Source organism: Lygodium microphyllum, chromosome 2, assembly GCF_053477565.2.
Source record: "Lygodium microphyllum isolate KBCC chromosome 2, Lygodium_microphyllum_v1.1.10, whole genome shotgun sequence".
In the NCBI taxonomy this organism is placed as follows: domain Eukaryota; kingdom Viridiplantae; phylum Streptophyta; class Polypodiopsida; order Schizaeales; family Lygodiaceae; genus Lygodium; species Lygodium microphyllum.
Genome location: NC_141136.1, coordinates 45,007,564 through 45,029,884, shown reverse-complemented (window position 1 = coordinate 45,029,884; position 22,321 = coordinate 45,007,564). Strand labels below are relative to the sequence as shown.

Genomic DNA, 22,321 nt, shown 5'->3' with positions numbered 1-22,321 from the left:
CGCAACTTAGACCTAGACTTTTGCGAGTCTTTGCCACGTCCAAACCCATGGTCATTCTTTCCATTACCAACTCTGTCTCTAACAATCAAAGCATACAACACACGAGAGGCATCCAAGTTCTTACGATTGATCTCTTCTTGCAGAAGATCACTCTCTACATCAGGCAAGTTCAAAATAGTAGCAAGAGCACATAAGGCAATGCATAATACATCCCATGACTCACTCAATGTCCCAAGCAAAAACAATGGAGTAACCTCATCATTAAAGGTAATGCCTACGAATTCAAGTTCTTGAGAATAACATGGAACTGGCTCAAATGAGCAAACATTGTCATATTCTCCTTCATGTGCAGGTCCATAAGCTGCTTCAGCCATACATTTAACTTGCTGGACTTTTCTTGTCATAGAGGTTCTTAATTTTATCCCAAAGCTACCAAGCACTATGTGCTTCCTCAACCACATTGTAATGCACCTATTCAGTGAGGGATAAGATGAGGGTGGACTTGAATAACTCATCAAGCTCATCCCATTCATCATCAATCATAGTTCCAGGCTGCTTACCATGCATCCTTAGTGGCTTTATCTGTGATTTTTGCACTAATACCTACCAAACTTGGCTCTTCCAGTAGGCAAAGTGATGTTAAAGATAGCACTGTCCTCTGACAGTGGAAGAATATGCCATACTGCAATCCAAAATGGTGCAAACAATTCAAAACTGCTTGTTGTTTTCTGCTGTAAATAGCCAAAATACCATCAAAACTAAGGCAAAATGACCACGAACTGATAGCTAATGATGCTACCCACCAAGTACAATCAAAAGTATATAAAATCAGGATGATTCAACATGAAAATTACACATTAGTCCATGCATAACTACGTGCTCTAATAAATTATAGCCAAGTACAATGAGAGCAAACTATAGGCAAAATGAATGCACCAAGTCAACCACTAACTGTCAAAGCATAACCAACACCAAGCGGGCATAAATCAGCATGTGACAATCATATGGACATCAAGCAAATGCCCAAGCATGTCAAATGAATCCATTACTAAGCCGGCACACCCCCTATATAATAGGGCAAAGTGTACACAACACTGGCAAGACCTGACATAAAGAGATGTATGTTCAGGGAGTGCAAAGCCCAAATCAGCCCATGTACATCTGTGAGGACCACTGCATATCAACTATGTAACATCCAAGTGAAGATCCCAATCTCAAGTATCCGAATGCTCAAGTAGCATAAACCGCCTGCTCAATGTCTGTCAAGCATATCAAGACGCTCCCACTGGCACAAAAGCCGTAAATACCAAGCAAAGAAGCTCAACAAGAGCATATGATAGCACCAATGCCAGAAAATCCAAGATCAAGAATCAATAAGACCTCATGAGCATATAGGCCATGTAGCATCCATACGTAGCATCCATAGACATCAAGTACATCCAAAACTGTAACTTTGGCAAGCTGAGAAATAGCCAAAGTAAGCTCCGGTCAATCAAATGTCAAGCCAAAGCAAGGCTCGGTAGAAGGCTCAAGCATCCAAATCCAAACAATGTAACGGGCATGTAGTAGTGGCATAGGCCAAGCATGTCAAGACCGGTCAAACATAAGCAAAGCACAAGCCATAAAGTACATCAGAGATGAAGATCCAAATGCTATGTGAAGCAAACTCAAGCTCTATGTCGATCCCAGAGAGTCACTACATCAATGTATACATCCAAGACATAGCCTGAATGCAATAGGCATATCCAAACATAAGCAAAAGAGCTTCAACCCTGAATATTCCAACAATAAATAAAATACCAAAACTGAGCAAAGAGTGGCTCAATCCAAGCTCAAAACCCTAGACAAACCATAGGCATACTTTTCCATATGTATAGGCACCAACCGGGCATAATCATGCATCAAATGACTATGTAGCATGAGCATAAACTGTAATGACAGAGGGCTGCCCTATTTTGGGCTGCCTGTGGACTATGTAAAATAGTCAATGATTGAGTAAATTTATCCCCGAAAGCATCTCACATCATAGGCATACATTCCCCTAGCATTCGGGGCGCATTCGGGACCCAACTAAGCAACCAATGTCAATGCCAACCAAGCATAAACATAAAGTGCTGATGTAACACTATTTGTGGCTGCCTGTGGATTGTGGAAAATAGTCCTGGACTGAGGTAAATCAGTCCACAAATCAATGCCAATGATAACCACCAATATCGAGCATCAAGGGGGTGTTCCCAAGTGCAAAATGAAGTGTTTTCAAGCTGCCAATGAGTGCCAAGGGAGGGTTGAAGTAAAAAATGAATATTTTTGCAAGTCTTCAACCTGGCCCAAACTGATCTGGGGCCTGTGGAAGGGCTGGGCAAGGTCAAGGCAAGGTTGGGGGAGTAGTCAAGGACCCCAGAAGCTCCCTCTTGAAGGGAAAAATTCACTAGTAGAGAGTAGGCATCACAACAAGCAAGAGGACATGGATGCCGTGGTTCACAAAACCTATGGATTGAAGTAAAATAACAAAAGAGAGCTCCAATACCTTTGAAGGAATATCTTGAGGGTGCCCAAATGGGCTGGGTAGGTGCTCAGGAAGCTGAGGAGTGATCGGAGCTCGAAGGAGTCGGATATGGCTGCCGGGAAGGAGACCCAATGAGTGTAGGTAATCAATAGGAAGCTAAAGATGCCACGAACCAAGCTCGAGTAGTCATGAATCCATGTTCTAATACCAGTTGAAAGGTGAGAAGGATCAAAGATTGCATGGGAGAGCTATGGTGGGAGAGCAAGAGTGAGAGAGAGAGAGAGAGAGAGCAAATGGGAATGTCAACAGTCACAATGTGTGATTGGGCCTTCCTTTATTCAAATTGTCACTAAAAGAATAAAGAATAAAGTGACGGTGACAGGCGCCTACCACTTGTAGTGTGCAATGGTGGGTATTGTCAGTGTAGTAATACATGGGCGACTAGGTAGAGGTGCCTTTACCCCCAACACAACTAGCTTTCTTGCTCACACACGCACGCATGTGTGCACACATGCGCACAGAGAGAGAGAGAGAGAGAGAGAGAGAGAGAGAGAGAGAGAGAGAGAGAGAGAGAGAGAGAGAGAGAGAGAGAGAGAGAGAGAGAGAGAGAGAGAGAGAAGCATGATCAACAAGCATGCTAGAAGCAAAGGGCACATACTTGGCCAAGGGTTGCAGAACAATAGCTATAGGATGGCTAGGGAGGAGAAGGTAATTGCATGGGCACACTAAACAATTTTGCTATATGCTTTCACAATGTCAAAGAGGAAGGTGCTAAGCTCTATGGTGGTGACCCATGTTCTTACCCTTCTTTTGCTTTGCTTTTATAGCTTGAGTGAGACAATCGGAGCTTTGGATTAATATTGATGAATTCTAACAATGCTAATGGATTGCACCTTGCTCTTAAAGCTTAGGGGAGTAATTGATGCTATTATTGCTGCTTTCTAATCAGCCTTTGCAAGTGGTTGCATCAAACCAAATAATTTTTTTGCTTTCCAGATGAAGAAGCACCCCATCTCTATGTGTTTCTCTCTCTCTCTCTCTCTCTCTATATATATATATATCTATATATATGTATGTATGTATGTATGTATGTAATTGATGTATACTAGGAGATGTGAAGTGATGCTAAAAGTTGAATATAGTAAGGGAGATGAAAAAATCTTAGATGGGGGACCTTAGACTCTATGTATGTGTGTGTTTGATTAGGAGAGCTCTACTAAGCATGACTTGAGTGAGCATAAGACAATTTGTGAACAACACGTAGAAGGAGCAAACAAAGGTGGGTGATCCCTTTGTGTGTGTGTGTGTGTGTGTGTGTGTGTGTGTGTGTGTGTGTGTGTGTGTGTGTGTGCATGTGGGCGGATGCACACATGTGTATAGTAGTTGATGTATATTAGGAGATGTGAAGCCATGCTAAAAGCCAAGTGTAGTAAGGGACACAAAAAATCTTAGATGGGGAACCTTAGACACACACACGCGCGCGCGCGCACACACACACACACACACACACACACACTCTCTCTCTCTCTCTCTCTCTTATAGATGCTGACATGCTATCGTATGTTACAAAACTTTACATGCACAAAGGGGTATAGCCCATCAAATGTGATGTACATATGCAACCATTTAGTGCTCTATTCACTTTAGAAACATTGGAGGCAACCCTCAACAATATGACCAATGGAAAAGCATGTGATACTTTGTAGTTAAATGCGGGGATGTTGAAATGGACAACAAAGGAGATGAGACTATTTATGTTGCATGTGATACATCATGCTTTTGCATATGGTTTTCCCCAAGAATGGCAGTAGAATTGGATACAACTGTTGTATAAGGGAGGAGACCACAATTTGCTCACAAACTACCACATGATTATGGTCAGTTCAGCCATGGCAAAGCTATTCAGCACTATCCTGGAAATGTAATTGAGTAAATGGGCAGAAAGTAATAACAAATGAGCTTATGGACAAGCAGGTTTTCGCCCTGGTCATAACACCATAGACCATTTGGTTACTTTACATGTGCTTATGGATGAGAGTCGGCTTGAGGGAGCAACCTTATATTGCTGTTTTGTAGATTTTAAGAAGGCTTTTGACACTGTACCAAGGGTTTGCTTATGGTAATGAATGCAAGAATTAGGGGTCCCAAATGATCTATGCATGGGAATTTACAGGATATATCAACAAGTGGTGTGCCGCCTTAGAGGTCGCAACGGGCTGTCACAAGTATTTGAGAGTAATATGGGAGTCAAACAAGGTTGCCTGCTCTCCTGTACATTATTTGGTTTATGCATTGGTAAGCTAGAGGAAATACTTCTCACTATTATGAATGAAGAGGAAGCCAAAAGCCAGCATATTGGTATGTTTGCCATCTTGCTTCTGCTTTATGCAGATGATGTGGTCTTCTTTACATATATTGAGGAATGTATGCAGCAGTTCATAGGGATTCTTGAACAGTTTTGTCAAGATAGTGGTTTGACGGTGAATGTATCAAAAACAAAGCTAATGGTTGTGTGCACCAAGCAATCAAAGACCCCACCAAAAGTACATTATACAGGATAGTCTATAGAGGTAGTATCTACTTTCAAATACTTGGGGATTAAGATACCTGTAGACCATAGATGGCATACATGTGTGGAGCGACGATTAGCGACAGGGAAAAGCAAGTATTATCACTTTGAAAATGACTGCAGTCATACATATACTAAATGCTGGAAAATATGTTGTACGATTTTTGATGCATATGTTCTACATACGGTATTATATGGAGTGGAAGTGTGGGGGGAAGCATCTCTTCATTGGCGTGGAATGACATTGAGAAGCTACAAAAAGCTTTTATTCGTAGACATTTGGGCATCAAAAGCACCGCACCATATGTACTTATGCTTTTGGAAACTAGCAGTCGGCCAATTGAGATCCATGTTATGATTCGAGTATTGAGATATGCCACTCGAGTACGTCAAATGGATGATAGTAGGCTCCCCAAACGGGCATGGGATGTGAGCACACGCCTATAGAAAATGTGGAAACGTAAAGTACTTTCAACAGGATGGGTATTGGATATACGAAAATGGTAGCGGATAGATATCTAGATATGGCATTCGAAGATATATGCATGGACACATTTCAATCAGACCTCTTACGAGTGTATCAAGGAAAACATCAAAGCAAGGGAGCAAATGGCAAACTTGCTTATTACATTATGCATATCTATCCTTCATGTTGGGAATCCTACATGTAGGCAGAGGCATACACGCAGCCATACATAGCCAACCTGCTCTCATTGGTATTTAGATGGAGTATTGCACGACTTCGAACTTGATCAAACACTTTATTGATCGAGTTAAGTGCATGGAGTGGACATGCACGAGAGACGAGGTTATGCAAGTTGTGTGGACTACAGAGTGTAGAATCAGAGGAGCACATGATTATGACATACCCAACATATGCACACATATGGGCTGACTTTGATATCCCTTTACAGGGACCACTTTACTAGTTTTTGACCACTACTTATATATCGAAGTTAGGGGCTCTCATCACCCACATGTTATGCTTTCAGGAGAACCATACTACATAGATCATTCTTTCACTGTAGCTACCCTTTCCTACCATGGGGGAGGAGAATCGTTGTATATCTAGAAAGGTCCATGGGTCATAATTTGGCCTTCCGTGGATGATAATAAACTACTCTACTCTACTCTTTGTGTTTCATTGGGAGAGCTCTGCCAGTTTGCAAACAATATGTAGAATGAGCAAGTAAAGGTGGGTAGAGCTGTAGATAACAAAAGGGTAGAGTGGCATGCAGGAGAAAGACAAAGCCATGGGTGGTAGAGCAATAGTGGGGTTGGAGCTACTTGGTGATTGAGTAGTAGTGGAGTTGAATCCAACATATGCAAGTGCACATGCGTGTAGGCGCGCGCGCACGTGCGCACACGCGCACACGCTCACACACACTCGCACACACACACACACACACACACACACACACACACACACACACACACACACACACACACACACACACACACACACACATTGAGTAGGTTTCCATCCCATCATCCTTGCCTCTTTCAACTCATGCAATGGATATGTCTTTGACACATTTGATGAACTCGCAATGCTCTTATATTTGATTTTACATCAAGCATTTGTGGTCATTTGGGTCGTGTGTGAGGCTTGCTACTATAATAGATTACTTCCATGGTTTCATTGGCTTGATACTTGGAGAGGTGGTTGCTCCATGCATGGAAATTGTTTGCTTGACCCTTATTCTACACACTTCATGATCCCCTTCTTTTGTTCCTATAGTGTGGTGTTTTCATAGCCTTTTGGCTAAATGAGTGTTTGTTGCTAGTCTTTCATCATGCTTGGTTGGGCAAAAGGCTTGATGTAAATATTTCTATACATTATTTCAAACTTCTTCACGAGAGAGAGAGAGAGAGAGAGAGAGAGAGAGAGAGAGAGAGAGAGTGTGTGTGTGTGTGTGTGAGTGTGTGTGTGTGTGCATGTGTGTGTGTTTGTTAACATCCCATATTAATGATTAATGTAGGGGAGGAAGAACCTAGGAAAGTGATATTGCATGACAACACTTCATTCATGATGTTGCTTTGTGGCAGCTATGAATTGGCCTAGCATTGCGTGCAAGGAATGCTAGTAAAACCAACAACAAAGCATCACTTGAATTAAATACACTACACTAAATATTAATGATGATATTAATAAAACTTCAAAGATAGTTAGCACAAATTAACTAGAATAGGACGGCCTTCCAAAGGTAGGCCAAAAAATTACATGAAATGCCATTTCTAACAACCTGTTTGAGACCTTATAACGACTTGGTATGGATAGTGCCAAAAATCCACGAGTTTGTCCCTTGGAATCGAACTTGGTATCTCATGTTACACATAGGTAACTTATCAGTTGCTTTAAACACCACTGGTGTGACATGTTTTTATCCTTGGGTGATAACGATACAGATCTTGATAATTCCGATTCCAATAAAGAAGGCGTGACATGAACAAAGAACAATTAAATCATGGTACGATGCAAAAGAAGAAAAAGTTTTGCTATGCTAAGAACCGCTAGCTCAAGTGGTAACAAAATGGTGTAGTAAACCCAAGGTTATGGGTTCCATTCTCGCGAGTAGTGGTGTGCACCTTGCATGGTGTATGATGTAGGAAGTTGATTATTGCTGCACTTGGTTGATGTTCAAGATGGACGTTATTCGATCTAACACAAAATCATTTCGAGTCTAAAAACGAACAAATATAGTATGCTGCTTTACGAGTCTTTACAAGCGCAGATAACAATTCAGAACTTGGTAGCATCCAAAAGAAAACAAATTGAGCGCAGCCCTTTAATTTGAGGCTAACAATACAACGACGACGACGACGACTATGATGATGATATAGATGAGTGACAACGAAGCTAACACTCCATTGAAAGCTGAGGAAGGGAGCCAGTGGACAGCATTGCAGAGGAAGGTTGCACCGCATTGCTAGCAGAAATGGTGTTTCTTCATCTCGTTTCTTTTTCCTTTTTGCGCTCTGACAGGAGGCTGGTTGGAAGAGATCTCCTTATGAGGGCTCCCAAGCTCATGAGCGCGCTCATTACAGAAATATGAAGCGCAGACAATCTCGATCATCAGCAGACATCGCGCCATGTTGATTTTGAGCAATGGCAGGGATAATTTCTGACGGTATTTCGCCTTTCGCCCTGTTCTATTTCATGGTGATCCATTCTGTCATTCTGTAATAGACATTGCTCATTATCAACGTTTTTGCTGTATCATAAGTACACGAGCAGGCACGGCCTAATGTTAACCGTTGCGGCTGTGTACATGTCCCATTTGGTTGCATGCCTGCTGCCTGTCGAAGTCATAACTTTCAGTTAGGTATATTCAAGTGCTGCAGGCAAGCATATTGCACGCACATGTTTTTTGCAGAAACATCTATGCGTGACAGGTAGGCATGCAACCTTAAGGGCAATGTAGAATGCTCTCATACAGGGACATTCAAACAGTAATCTGCATCATACGCCCATGTGCATACTGGTCCTTGTGCAGGTCGACGAATGTTCCTTTTTATTTTCAGAACAGCCACATTGTATTGTCTTTTAGAAGCATGTTTTCACTTGCATGCACGCAGGAAGAAGGAAGGAAAAGGTCATTGTATTGTTATTTAGGAGCATGCATAAAGGAAAGAAGGAAAGGGAAGGTTTTCTTGCCATTTAAGTTTGAGCTTTGCACTGATTCCTTTGCAACCCCTCCCTCCTGCATTACCAAAACATCAGAAGAGGTTAGATTAGTTTACAATATACATCCAAGCTGCATTACAGCATGGTGCAGAAATATTTTATGGGATAGCCACACACCATCATCTGTCTTCTATGTGACGGCAGTTTTGAGAGGTAAAACTCAGTTTCTTCTTGCATTGATTGAAGCAGAGGTTTCTAAGCCTCTATCCTGTCCTTGGCTGGATCTTCTGCTGGACAACCGGAATTGCTCATCTTGTGATGATCTGCCAAAGCTCACTCTAGCATTGATGGCCTCAGCTCCATGATTGATAAGGGATCCAGCTGAAGATTTTCTCTGCTCTCTGTCTGCAGTTTTTGGACTGATTTGGCCATCAAAATCTTGACTAGAATAATTTATTGATGGTCCACTGGTAAGGGATGTTCGACGGCTACTCAGCTGGGATGAGCTATGCTGAGATGTGGAATCATCACCATAAGCATTGACGTCTTGCATAGGGAGGGATGGGAATGGGGCACCTTCTTCTTCCTCCATGTCATATCCTTGATCATCTCTATCATTGCTGCCCGCATTGATCTTTGAAAGTCTACTCACAAGCTCTGGCATGTCACTGGCCTGAAGTGTCAACCCCTTATCTGCTGAGGTTGGCCCTAGGGATGATTCAGAGGACCCTGAGCTCTCAGTAATTCTTAATGGCTGAGATTCAGATGGCCTTCCATACATGGGAGGTGGTACTGTCTCACTTTGCCTTCCATAGAATGAGGTTGGGCCCCTGGTTTCATGACTAGTGTCAATCCTGTATGCTGAATTTCTTTCACTTCCGTATTGCGCAGGTGCAGAGTCAGAAGCCCTGGATGGTCGATAGGGATTGGGTGGTGCGGCAGTTTTCTCAGCAAACTCGGACGCTGGTTGGAAAGAACTCTGCCTTGATATTCTGCTCTCGTATGAAACTTGCATTTCGGGTTTGGCAGCTAAGGTCTGCCTTCGGCTTGGTGCTGGTGGTGGAGCTTTGATACTCTGTTCATAGGTTGATTCCTGAACAGCTGTCAGGCCATTGGCAGTGCTTTTCCTCACTGATGAGCTTCTGGCTGAGTAGACCACCTGCTCATCCTGTTGCTCCTTGAACTCAGATTTTCTCACTGGTCCAAATGATCCTGCGAATCCCTCTGGTGCAGGTTCAATGTAAGGAGTTTCCGCTGATGATTGTGATGAACTCTTTCGTGAGCTTTGACTCGAAGGGACATCAGATCTTTCAAAATCCTGATATTCATCCTGATACTCACTCTGTCGCCTATTTGCTGCAATGCTAGAGGTTTGGCTGGTACGGGTTGAAGAATTTTCAGGATCCATCTGCCTCATAGCTGAGGATCCCCTTGGAGCATCAGCAGGGTCTGTTGTAATGAATTGTGACTGTCTGGATAGGTTGTGTTGCTGGGAAGAGTTCCTGGTGGATAGAAGATGTGGTGCTTGACTTTGCCTTCTGTTATCTGAATATTGAGTTAGAGAGAACTGGTTGTCTTCAGTACTGCCTCTTGGTGAAGGGTGTTCTGGTAAGGAGTGTGCTGCAGATACACCATAGTCAACCTGTGTCCCTGTGTAAGGTTCTGATGGTGATGTTGATTGTCTGCTCATAGTAGACTTCCTGCTGCCTATGACAGACTGCCTGTTGCTTGAGGGCCTAGTCTCTTCATGATCATGGTCATCTTGTGCTCGAGCATAAGGTTCAGATGACAGTGTAGACTGTCTGTTATTTATGGCAGACTTCCTGTTGGCCATGACAGACTGCCTGTTGCTTATGGGCCTAGGTTCTTCACTTGCTTCCATTTGAGGAATGTACAAAGCATTGGATGCATGCATACTATTCCATGTTGCAGGCTGTGAAGCAGCCTCAAATGCATCAGGTGATAGTTCCATTGCATCTGTTTGAGGAAGGGATTCAACTTTTGAAGCCTGTGAAGACTGTCGAGAAACAGGCAGCATACTCTTGCGCGACTGGCGTGGTACTCCTGCAGGTAGGGTCTCCTGTACCGACAAGCTGTTTGTATCATATCTGTTGCTAGAGCGCTTCTGATCCTCTCCATATGCTGCTGTTTCCTCATCCTCTTCCTCGTCATCATCCTCTTCTGATGATGATGACATCCCGTGCAGTTCTGTATCCATAACTGCTGGTTTCAGATGATCAGGTTTAATCCATTGTGATGGCCTTGTACTTGCACGAGCAGTGGATACATTTGGGATGTATTGATCAGAAAATCTTCCATTAGTGTGCTCAGCCTCTAAGGGCTTTGTGCTGAAATGTTTGGAGGGACGCTCAACAGCAGGCTCAGGTGGGGAGCTTGGGGAGGGTTGCACCTCTGTAGGTTTAGTGCTGAATCGTTTTGATAGGCGCTCGGCAGCAGGCCCACGGGGGGTACTTGTGGAGGGTTGCGGGAATATAGATGGCTTCACAGTCCTTGTAATAGGATAACTTGTCCTTACTTCCGGGCTACTGTTTCTTCTTTTTGGGAGCTGCTCCAGTGAGGAGATGGGATCCAGAATACTGTCAGAAAATCTTTGGCTGATTCTTGCTGTTTTATCTGTGCCAAGAACAGGTAAGCCTTCTCTTGAGTTTCGAACAGAGGACATTCCCTGTTCTCGTAATCTGCTGGGCTCAAACTCCATTCGGTTTTTGTCTAGCTCTTTATTTTTCTGCTGCCGTAACCTTTCCTCCATTAATGGGATGGAATCTAGTGAAGTACGCAGGTCTGATTGTACTGTCCGACCTATCTTCCTTGAATCATTCCAGAGATCCGCCGTCCGTCCAGGCCTACTTCTTTCCATAAGATCCCTTCCCCTGCAACTAGGTTCATCTCCTCGTCTCCAATCAAAGCTCCTATATGATCTCAATGGTGATATGTCTGTCCTTGGCCTGGTGTAAAAGTCGAAGGTGAATTGACGTAGAGAAGCGGGTCTTCTTGTAGCTTTGATGTTACCAATGATAGCTTCCAGCTCATCAAGGGCATTCTCAAGGCACAGCATTGCCCTTGATTGCTTCTTGAGGTCTCTTGAAGATCCATTAAGACCTTGCTGCATTCCTTTTTGCTCTTTCCTTGGGGATGCTGGGGCAGAGTTTGACGGTTTCAGATGCGATGCGTCTTGAGGTGGGTCATTGGCATCCAGATTTTTTCCTTTGTCTGGCATATCATGTACTGGGAGATCAGGCCTAGGTTCTTGGGTAGCTAGACTGTTCTTGTAGTTTGAAGGCTCTGCAGCGTCATCACTTCCATTGCTTGAAAGATAGGCTTCCTGACTTACATCACCAGCATGCCATTGTACTCTCTGCTCCTTACTATTTCTGCTTTTATGATTTCTGTTTGCCATATCTGTTCTCAACCCTGGACCTTTTGCTATTTGCTTGGTGCAGTCAATTGATGCTCCAAGTGCATCAACCCAGGAATGCAAGTCTCCCTGCATGAATGTGAAGTTTAGGAAGCTATTGCTTATGCTGTGTTAAAGCCAATTGAAACAACTATTTCCTGAGGCACAAGAGACTTGCTTACTTGATTTGCTGGAACAAGTGACATTGTTTTGGAGCCAGTCACTAGAATTTGAAATTCTTGTTCTTCAGAGAGCATCTGCAAGTTTTTAACGATGCATAAAGAAAAACTTAAGCTATTCCTAATTTGTCACTACATGTTTTTTGTGCCAAACAGTCATCATGAACATGTATTTGTACGGAGGTTTATAAAAAGACTACTCTGTTGTTGTGTAATTATGCATTATCAGTGAGTTCTATTTGAATAAATATACCCGCACAGTTGCTCCAAGAAGAGAGGTGACATAGCGTACATGCTTCCCCACTATATCAAAGTTCTGCAACATTATAGAAGAAGTTGGCCACCTTTTTTGCCAGTCACAGTATTCTTAACAAGTTTCCAACTCATCTTAAGTTTTAAGCTGGGGAACTACTCATATGCATTAATAGTTGATTTATCATAGTCTGGCAACAAGATATTAAACTGTTCTACTTTCCCATTAAGTTATGCATTTTGATGAATGTTACAGAACACTTAATTCTTTAGTGGTGATCTTTTGGATCATGCTTACAGTGTCATGCAAGAAAATCCGGGAACTTTTTCCTGGTCACGTGCACATGAAAGACAATGTTTCGTTCAGAAAGTCTTTTTGCAGTCAAATTAGGTACGCATTTTAGAACAACCTACACAGATATTTTTCTCTCAAAAATGGAAGCCAGTTGAGTAAATTTTCCTGTTTATCTTTGCATGTGAATGGAAGAAGTGCAAGAGGTATGGAGCTGGCTATTGGAACTGGAAATGTCGGCCATTGGCTAGTAAAGTGAGATGCCCTTCAAGGGGTTTTCTGTTTAACTCTGATATTCTTCACACAGTCAGTAGCCATTAGCTGATGTATAATCTAATTATTTAACCTTCACTCAGTCATAAAGACCTGTATTTCAGTACCTAGAAGTATCACGGACATTTAGGTTTCTTTCTAAGTGGCCAAAAGACAGAAAACCTGTAAAATCTGTAACTGCATCAATTTCTTAAGATTGTTGTAGTGTTTGAAGTCAAGTATTTATTCTTTGATCTTTTGCAAAGGGAACCATTATATGAATTTTATGAGCTTTTTGGAAGTACCAGCAAGAGACATTAGACAATTGTGGAGGTGTTGGTTACAGGAACTTAATACAAAATCCAGGCTAAAGCGTCAGCTAAAAGGCTCTCCTCTCTGCTGCAGACACACATAGACCTCATCGATATGGATCCATTAAAGGGAGAGAGATTTTGGATAGTGCTTTAAGGTTTTAATTGCAGTTGAGTGGGCCAAAAGCACTAATCAACAAAAAATGTTATTGCTGCAACTTGACATGGAGAAAGCTTTCGACAAGATGAGATGCTTTAATAAAGAAGTCATGATGAGAACCAGGCTCAGTAATAAGCTGCCTGAAGTTACATACTTGCTAGCAAAGGAATCCACATCTCAGCTTTTCGCCAATAGAGCCCTCTTACTTCCTTCTCAAGTGGAGAGGTCTGTCAGGCAAAGCTGCCTTCTCAGCCTCTGCTCTTTGCTGTTGGTACTCATCCTGGTTACTTCCCAAGCTTTTCTGGCATATCTAAAGCCTGGATTCATTGCTGAATTGGGGAAAGTCTCGGATGGAGCTACTAGAACACCTAGTAATTTGGTATCTCACAGCTAGGGCAAGCTGTTGAACACGACAGCAGGCCTTCCTCTCTTCAGAAACTCGGGGAAGTCACTTGAGTCTAGCATAGAACTAGCATTAATTAATCAATTAATGCCTAGTTCCTAATGTCACCACTGACATTAATGGCTAATAAATTATCCCAAGCCAACAATTGTCTCCAAGTACCACCTAGCATGTGCACCTCACATTGCACATTTAATTAATAACTTAATCAAATGTTAAGCAAAGGATCAAAATTTGACATCCCCATGACAGATCATTGATCAAAAGTGAAATATTTTTGTACTTAAAAACTCCCTTCTGAAATATGGGAGGCTAGATGATTCAAAGGTTCGTAGGTTTAAAATGATTCCTGGTTTAATGCCTTAGTAGAACCCCTCAAGGCTCAAATCTAAAGCTTGTTCTAGGTGAAAATGGTTTTTCTCAAATCTAAGCTTGTTCTAGGTGAAAAGGGTTTTTTAAAAACTAGGACTATAATTATTGATTTCACTCTTGATTTTTTCACATTTAAAATTATGGGATATAATTCTGGTTGTGTGGGGGTGTTACCTTGTGGACCTAAGGGTCTTTTAAAGGTTTGATTCAAATTCAATTCACTCATTAAATATTTCTTGGATTTTTTTTTTCAACTGGCCTAGGGCTTATTGTTCTATTTGTGATTGTCTTAAAACAAAACAAGCTAGAAATGCAACTGGTTGGAAAGTTTAACCAACCTTGAAAACAAAGAGTTTTCCTGGTATGAGGATGAGGTAGCGTTCATCTAATCTTTTCTGGTTGACAGCCTTGCGTTGCAGCTGCCCGTGCTTGATAATACTTTTATCCTACCACATCATCAATGTATTGTTAACGCTTGTGGTCTACTCGATTAAGGACCTTGTCTGTCGATTCCACAACCAATGCTTCTGTGCAATTCAGAACTGATATCTGTCCAAATGCACTTACCAGTCCAATGATACCTCTTGCTTTCCCGCTCAGCACAACTTCATCAAGTGGTGTGGCTTGCAGAATAGACTGTAAAAGAGATAACACTGGTGAATGGATTCTGCCTTGCGAAATACCGCTTTTTGCTATTGTTATATTATGCACTACACCAAAGTATATATGCCCATCAATGACAGCTTTTGGGGTCCATCTCATTGCTCAATATGATGATGAGCGTTATATCCTTGGGCTTGTTGGTGTCTGGATTGTGTAAGGATTACAGGTTTACAGATGTTAACCCTACTAACAAAACTAATGTGACTAAAATAAGACTATATAGCCTACAATGGTGTATCCATGCTCTAAGTATGGTCATGTTATATCCAAGATTGATGTGTAAGGACAGGACAGGATATTAGTGGGCCTTTGATGCATCATATTTTAGTTGGATGTAAAAGGCAGTTTGCAAGTACCTCCAGAAGATGTTGAATACATGCTTTTTCTGCGACATTTTGAACTGCAATCTCCCACCGATCAGCACTGTGGAAAGTATATCAAGTGAGCTGCTTGTAGCTTTGAGCAATGTTGATATTCTAGCTACCTTGTGTCACTTATTTAAGCCATTCTGGAAGTACAGTCTTTTGGGTATATACTCGAATTTCAAGGAAATGGTGCAGTCATCTGAGTTGTCCCCATCGACATGCTTTTGGAAGGCTGAAAATGCTTGTGACTGCAGGCAGATTTGAGACATTATTGGGATCACTTTAAATGGTATTTGGTTAGAATGCCGTGTTGTACATGATAACATCACAGGTATAGTGAGAAAAGACACAAAAGTCTATATATTTTTTGCATTCACATGCAGCAAATCATATCCATTGGAATTATTCTCTGGTCCTGGTTCTATGTTGGTTTTAGAAAGCGATTGATTTTTGTTATATTTACCAGAAATATTCTATCTCTGTCTTGTATGAAAAATGTCTCCATTGGAAAATCCACCTCCAGGATGCCTCGTCGCCATCCTCCTTTCTGCGTCCAAGCGGCATTCAGAAATTGGCAGTTTAATCAGGCATGTAACTGTTACTACCTCAATCAGGTGCATGGTTGTTTTGAGGGAATCAGGTTGTGTAAAATTTTGTTGTCTTTTTACAAATCTTGCTAGCCTCTGAGGCTCTAACTAAAAGAAGCATAACTTTCAAGGGCATTCTGTCATGTGCAATACTTGCACAAGGTGAATGGGTCTATTCCGTTATTTATTCTTTAATATAGATTTCAAAGACAACATAACTTGCCTTTGTTCCTTCTGGAAGAATCGAGTTCCGATGGTCCAATGGGCTGGAGTAAGAGACCTGAAAGGAGAAGAGCTGCGGGTAACTCAAGGAAGGGGTTGCATCTGCAGGTGCATCCATGGAGAAATCTTACATCTTCCTGTGACCAGGGATCAACATGGCTATGTAAACCTGGATTGACCACTGGATGGGTGTATGGACAGTTATACCATTCTTGGTATCTGTTTCGGTGTGCATTTAGTTACTTTTGCTGTTGACAGGCACCCACTGCAGCTATACAGGTTTAGTAATGAGTTTTTTTACCTCTAGGACAATTTTCTTACCTTACTTAAGAGTAGAAAACTTTTGTGATTTAGCCTGAATTCAAAAGTTTTATTGTTTCTGTAGTGACGACATGGGCTCTTGTCTGCATACACTTAATATGCATATACGTTGTTTCTGTGGTGAAGAAATAGACTCAACCTGCACATATGCTCAGTGTGGTTTTTCACAATAACTCTAGACAAATTACCACTATAATGCCCAGTGTGAATTATGACAACATCACGAGCTTCTGCAAGGGAGCCCCAATTGCAACAACCCCGGGCCAGCAGCCCCCTTGCCCCCAACCTCAACTAGGGGCAGAGGGGACCGGCAGCCCCTTGCCCCCAACTGTGCCTAGCTAGGTATATGGTGCCTCCCTCACAGAAGTTCATGATGTTGAAGACTACTTGGAAGAACAAGGGGAAAGAGCCCCTTTTCCCACATGGGAATAAATATTCTTGTGATTGAACATGCGTGCATCGGTGGTTCTTCCATTGAATGTGTTTGCTGGTTTGTCCGGAATTCGGGTGTAGCTGCAATGACACTATGCGATGCAAGAAGAAATGATAGTAGGGCGTTGCAGAAAATATTTCCATTACCCGTTACTCTCTCTTAAAGCAATGTCAGTAAACAATGAGGCCACAGGCATGACCAGTGGCAGCTTAGTTCCGAAATTTGCGATCATAAGAGCGAGGGGAAACAGAGCAAAGCGCTCTTCCTGGGTCAGAGCAATAAGAGTTGCGTCGTCATTGCAGGCGATGCTTGCTTAATTAAGTCTGTGAGAACAGTCTCTGCAATCTGTTTTTCCTGTCAGGCGAATTGTGCCTGCCAATTCATACAAGCTTTGGTGGTCGAAAGATGGAGATGGCGACAGACGAGAGGTTGTCTGAAACAGGGGATGGGGTTGGACGCAGAGGGCGGGGGTGAGAGAGGGGCGCGTGCAGAAGAGAGAGAGGGTGTAGATCGAAACGACATCAACCTTTCATAAAAAACCTTTTGAGAGGTTTTGCGCTTCCTATGCTATCTATCAGGCCAGTGAAGCAAACCACATCCATACGAGAAACTTGTGAAGCAAAGTCGCACACATTAGAGAGAATACATTATTAACAAGGTGATGTAATCACAAGGGCCTGCAAGGTATGACTAGAGGCTAGGCTGAATGGTTTAATGGAGGTGACGGGATAAACAAGTTTATACACTAACATAAATTTCAAGATAAAGTTCATCTCCAAATGCTTGAAAGCTCAAATGGGTGAACAAAACTTCACTCCCGTCATATTTCTACAAAAATGTCTTGTGATAAGTGTTTTGGATCATTGTGAATCATGAGCAACAACATTTAGGATCATTTTGAAGCATGGTTAGCAACAATTGGTATGGAGTTTCAAATTCAAAACCAAATTATCCGAAGAAAATGTTTAGCCAATATCAAAATTTTGTTGAGGAATTTAAACAGTGATAGAATTTTATTGAGGAGGTTAAATAGTAATAGATTAATAAGTCTTAAATGAGTGTCATGTTGGGTTATGTCATTAGTTAAAATTTGGTAGTACATGTATTTGATCTTTAAATGCACAGAGGATTGTGATGATAGGAATATTTTTGTGTAGCATAGTTGAATCTCGAACACAATATTGTTTCTTTAGTTTACACATGCAAGGCATGTACTTTAGATTTGTATATTTGTTGTGTAAACATATATATTCATTCATGCATGGAAGTTATGTATACTCATACGTGAAAGTTATAAATAGGTTGCATACACACACATACGTGTGTGTGTGTTTATGCATGTGTGTGCATGCAAGCTTGTTGTGTGGGTGTGTGTACGTGTGTTGCTAAATGGTTAATTAGTTGTAAGCTTTTACAAATAATTGTTTAGTCAAATGTTTCAAATCTTTATAGATATAGATGTAGTGTATATCTCTAGTATTTGCAAAGAAGAGGAAAATATATGGACTCTAATACATAACTGTAGAATATGAGAATCTAAACGTGCATTGCAAGCAGGACGGAAAAAAAAAGGATTCTCATACTTATCTATAGACTATAAGAATCCAAAAACTAGTGTTGCAACACACACACACACACACACACACACACACACACACACACACACACACACACACACACACACACATGCTTGCTATCGGTCCTTAGTCCATTTTCACACACATACACAATGTGTACTAGCATTTTTTCTATTACATGGATACATATAGTACTAGTCCAGAGCCTTCCTTGAACTACTTAAAGTATGTGTAAGGTGTATTAGATAGTCCCCCTTGGAACAAGTGCTTGTTTAACTTGCTTTGATTAAGCACTCAATATTCTCTAAGACTTTATGTATCTTTCATTTTTTATTGCTTCGTTGCAACATATACAAACATGCAGGCACACACTACTTGACTTAGCTATATTTATAGATAAATACACATGTACTCACAAGATCATCAAAACCATTACACATTCGCACACAGATGTGGGTCTTTTTGTAGGAACATATGTACTCTCATACTGAATCTCCCAAATGTTCACATCCATGTGGACTTTGCTATGTTAGTTCCTTCATACAAATGTCCTACACTCTTATCTTTATGACACACATGCGCACACATAGAACTCAAACACAAAAAATGAATGACTTCTTGGTGTTTTCTCTCCCTCTCTCTTCATACTTATTATGTTCTTGAATTGGACTAACATGTTATAGGTTACATACCTCCCTCAACTTGCACCCTCTCTACACCTTAGGAATTTTGTGTGTTAAAATGAATATTTTAGGTAATAGTTAGCAAGAATATAGATGGTCAAGGGTTTATTAGATATATCATTAGTTAGCATTAGCATTTTATTGTATATGCTTGTAGACTTGCTTGTGGATGATCATGGTCCCTTTTGTATGGATGGAGGTTTCCACAAGCAAGAGGACTAATGACATGCTCGAATCTTAGCAACGTCACTTTTTCAAGTTCTTTATATTTTAATGCTTACTTAGGTTAAGGAGGGTGCTATGATGGTTCTTGCATTACATATGAACCTCTGAAATGAGATTGTTGAGCATGATTGAGCTCTAGTTAGATTGTCATCAATTACAAATGAAAGTGCTATAACTGGTATAGGGATGAGCATTAAAGTAGCATTGTCTCTCCTAATCAAGGTCTTTGAGTGTGTTTAGTAGCAATCAACAATATGCGTTTATTCTTAATTAATGTGAGGATGATGCCTGCGACTAATAGTATATGGGCACTATTTGATATGTAATGATGCTTCAATGTTGTAGGTAGGCTTATGTTTTATTAGATAGACATTGCAACCACAGACCAGTGTACATCCATTGATTGCATTCATTGATTTGTATCTTCTTAAGATTCACCATAAATGTTTCCTACTAATAATTACTTATGGTGTTGCTCACACTAGACCAAAAAGTTTAGCTATTGCCCTCCTTATGAGCTTGAAACAAAATAATAATGGTAGATTAAACCTCAAAATGATCTAGTTTCTCTTACTAGCACATAACCTAGCATGGTATAGTATTATTGGTTGTTACAAATTTCTTGGCTTGATGGTGAGGAAAACCTTTGTATTTATGCTTAACTTGGCTATGGGTGTTAATAGACTTAGATAAATTTTTCCTTTAGAGATATTTGAATTGATGGGCATTATATTTGCTTAGATAGATAATATTTAGATGTTCTAAGTACATGTAGGCAATCTTCACTCAGTGCATGTTTGCTAAGTATGTATTTTAATTAATTATAAAGTTTTTAAATGTTATTATGGATTCTTTTCTAAATTTGTGGTCAAGGTGACTGATTAATACCTTGGCTAAAGGCTAACTTGTTGATAATATAATTTAAGAAACCTTAAAACAAAAGTTCAACTTGTTAGCCTCTTTATTATATTTATTGCATTTTTAATGCTAATGATCTTGTTGTAATGAATCGTAAGGTGAAAGAGTGTATTGTAAGGTGATTAAATAGTCCTATTGATCTTCTTAGCCTTTAGATACTACTTCCTCTTAACAACGAATTTATTTGTCTTTGCTAATATATTCATAGTTTTGATTATGCAACGCATTGGTTTTTTATGATGTTTAAATTGACCTAAGTGTTTAGTTTGTCTAGAGTCTTTGTGGATGTGACCAGGATGACAACCAATGATAATGAAGTCCCATGATGACATTGTGACATGGATTGGGTGGTAAGGTGCTTACCTTCATCTTTTCTGTCAATGCAAGTACCAACCAAACCCTTCAGTTACTTAGGCCTAGAAGGACTACCCCCATGGATTATTATCGATAAAAGCTAATATTTTTTGTATGTTTTTTATAAAATGATTTTTTATTTAAATACATTCTCAAAGTGTAGATTATGTCTCTTTTGTATCCAAGGGATCTAGTTTGATGTAATTTTTACTTATAAAATATTTTTATATGTTTTTAATATCATTTGATGTCTTTGAATTAGTTATTAGATCTAAAATAATTTATTAAGATTTCAATAATCGTATATGATTCAAATCTTTGTGAGAGGATACTTAGATTAAGCAAACACATACACAACACAAAGAGCAAATTGGATACTATTGAGTTAAATGAGAGCAAGAAAGAACTATATTATGAGAGAAATAGAAAAGCTGGTAACTACTTAAGATTAGCATTACTATTATATGCTTTTGGATTGATATTTGAGCACACATTTGGCTCAATTTTCTTAGATATTTCATTAATATAATAACAAGATTGAATGTCATTTATATAGAAAAAGCATATGCCTCTTGTCACTTGATGCTTCCGAGGCTTGGTATTGATGCTCGAATGTTAGCTTGACACATGCCTTAGAATACTTTTGGGCTTTGATTGAGCTCAAATTCGCTCAATTTTGACTATCATATTGTTGTTGTTCACATTAAATTTTTTTTTGATAAAGATTATGCTCATTATGCTTTGAAGCTACTTGGGTATCACATATTGAATGTACTGACACTTGGTTGTCATATATGCCTATGGAATGTTTATGACATGCTCCTATTAAGCTGAGATTGGAGCTTGGATACTTTGACATTGGCTGTCATTCTTATCCTTGGATGCTACAGTCAGAGTCTTATAGACTAGGGTTCAATGCTTTCGAATGTATGCTTTATGAATCTTGGATGTTTGGATGTCTTTCACATGATATTTTGAGCTTTGCTTGCTTATTTGGCATTTGACTTTGGCTTCAATGGGAGCTACTTAGGTTTATGTATTGAGTCACAATCGCACTTGGATGTACTACAGAGCATTTGATTCAAGCAGTTGAGTTGAGCTTATTACAGTGAGACAATGCAACTCATTGTGACATGGACATGCTATCTTGATATTTATTGGATGCAGTTATCCTATCGTGGGCTGATTTGATCTCTTGGCTTGGATTTGGTACTTATGCATGTCAGGGTATTGTTAGTGGTATTTATATGCTTCTAGGTTATGTATTGAGCCTTTACTTAGTGGGTTATGCATCTAGCAGTTCTCTTTATTTACCTTTGAGACCTACTCTATGCATGATATCTATGCCTATTACATGTATGATTTTTGACACACTGTAGATGTGATAGTCTTCAATGTTGGTTGTTCCTAGCTTCTTCCTTCTTGGTTGCTCATAGTTGGTTGCTAGCATATTGCTATAATTTATTATAGCAACCAACCTGTCATTTTAGGTGCAATATCTCATGTCTCTCACTTGATTTAGCAGTGGTTTTGGGTTTGATTTGCAGGATATACAACAGTCTCTTCTTGCCATCCTTTGTACTTTCTTGGTCTCATTATGATTAGTGGATCTTGCGGCAATGTGATCTTTAATA

At 40.4% G+C, this 22,321-nt stretch overlaps 1 protein-coding gene and 1 long non-coding RNA gene across 8 annotated transcripts; one reads left to right on the top strand and one right to left on the bottom strand.

Annotated features, from left to right (window-relative positions):
* Positions 1-8,067: 8,067 nt before the first annotated feature.
* Positions 8,068-17,102, top strand: LOC148039685 (uncharacterized). Of its 3 annotated transcripts, none has more exons than XR_015693146.1 (4): positions 8,068-8,206; positions 12,850-12,940; positions 13,037-16,455; positions 16,562-17,102. It is a non-coding gene; the product is annotated as an uncharacterized LOC148039685 (long non-coding RNA). The 3 variants fall into 3 exon arrangements; XR_015693144.1 differs by lacking the exon at positions 16,562-17,102 and having other exon boundaries at positions 13,040-13,096; positions 14,746-15,393; XR_015693141.1 differs by lacking the exon at positions 16,562-17,102 and having other exon boundaries at positions 13,037-13,096; positions 14,746-15,393.
* LOC148039686 (uncharacterized) lies at positions 8,200-15,962 on the bottom strand. Of its 5 annotated transcripts, XM_087692966.1 has the most exons (10): positions 15,831-15,962; positions 15,539-15,615; positions 15,359-15,425; positions 14,907-14,975; positions 14,678-14,785; positions 12,551-12,613; positions 12,301-12,375; positions 8,881-12,208; positions 8,734-8,779; positions 8,200-8,375 (listed from the first exon to the last, which is right to left on the bottom strand). In XM_087692966.1, exons 1-8 carry the CDS (start codon positions 15,870-15,872, stop codon positions 8,924-8,926), a joined length of 3,786 nt encoding a protein of 1,261 aa, XP_087549092.1. In that variant the 5' UTR covers positions 15,873-15,962; the 3' UTR covers positions 8,200-8,375; positions 8,734-8,779; positions 8,881-8,923. The 5 variants fall into 5 exon arrangements, with proteins under 5 accessions (XP_087549092.1, XP_087549085.1, XP_087549076.1 ...); XM_087692959.1 differs by lacking the exon at positions 15,831-15,962 and having other exon boundaries at positions 8,485-8,779; positions 15,539-15,693; XM_087692950.1 differs by lacking the exon at positions 15,831-15,962 and having other exon boundaries at positions 15,539-15,693.
* Positions 17,103-22,321: the final 5,219 nt, after the last annotated feature.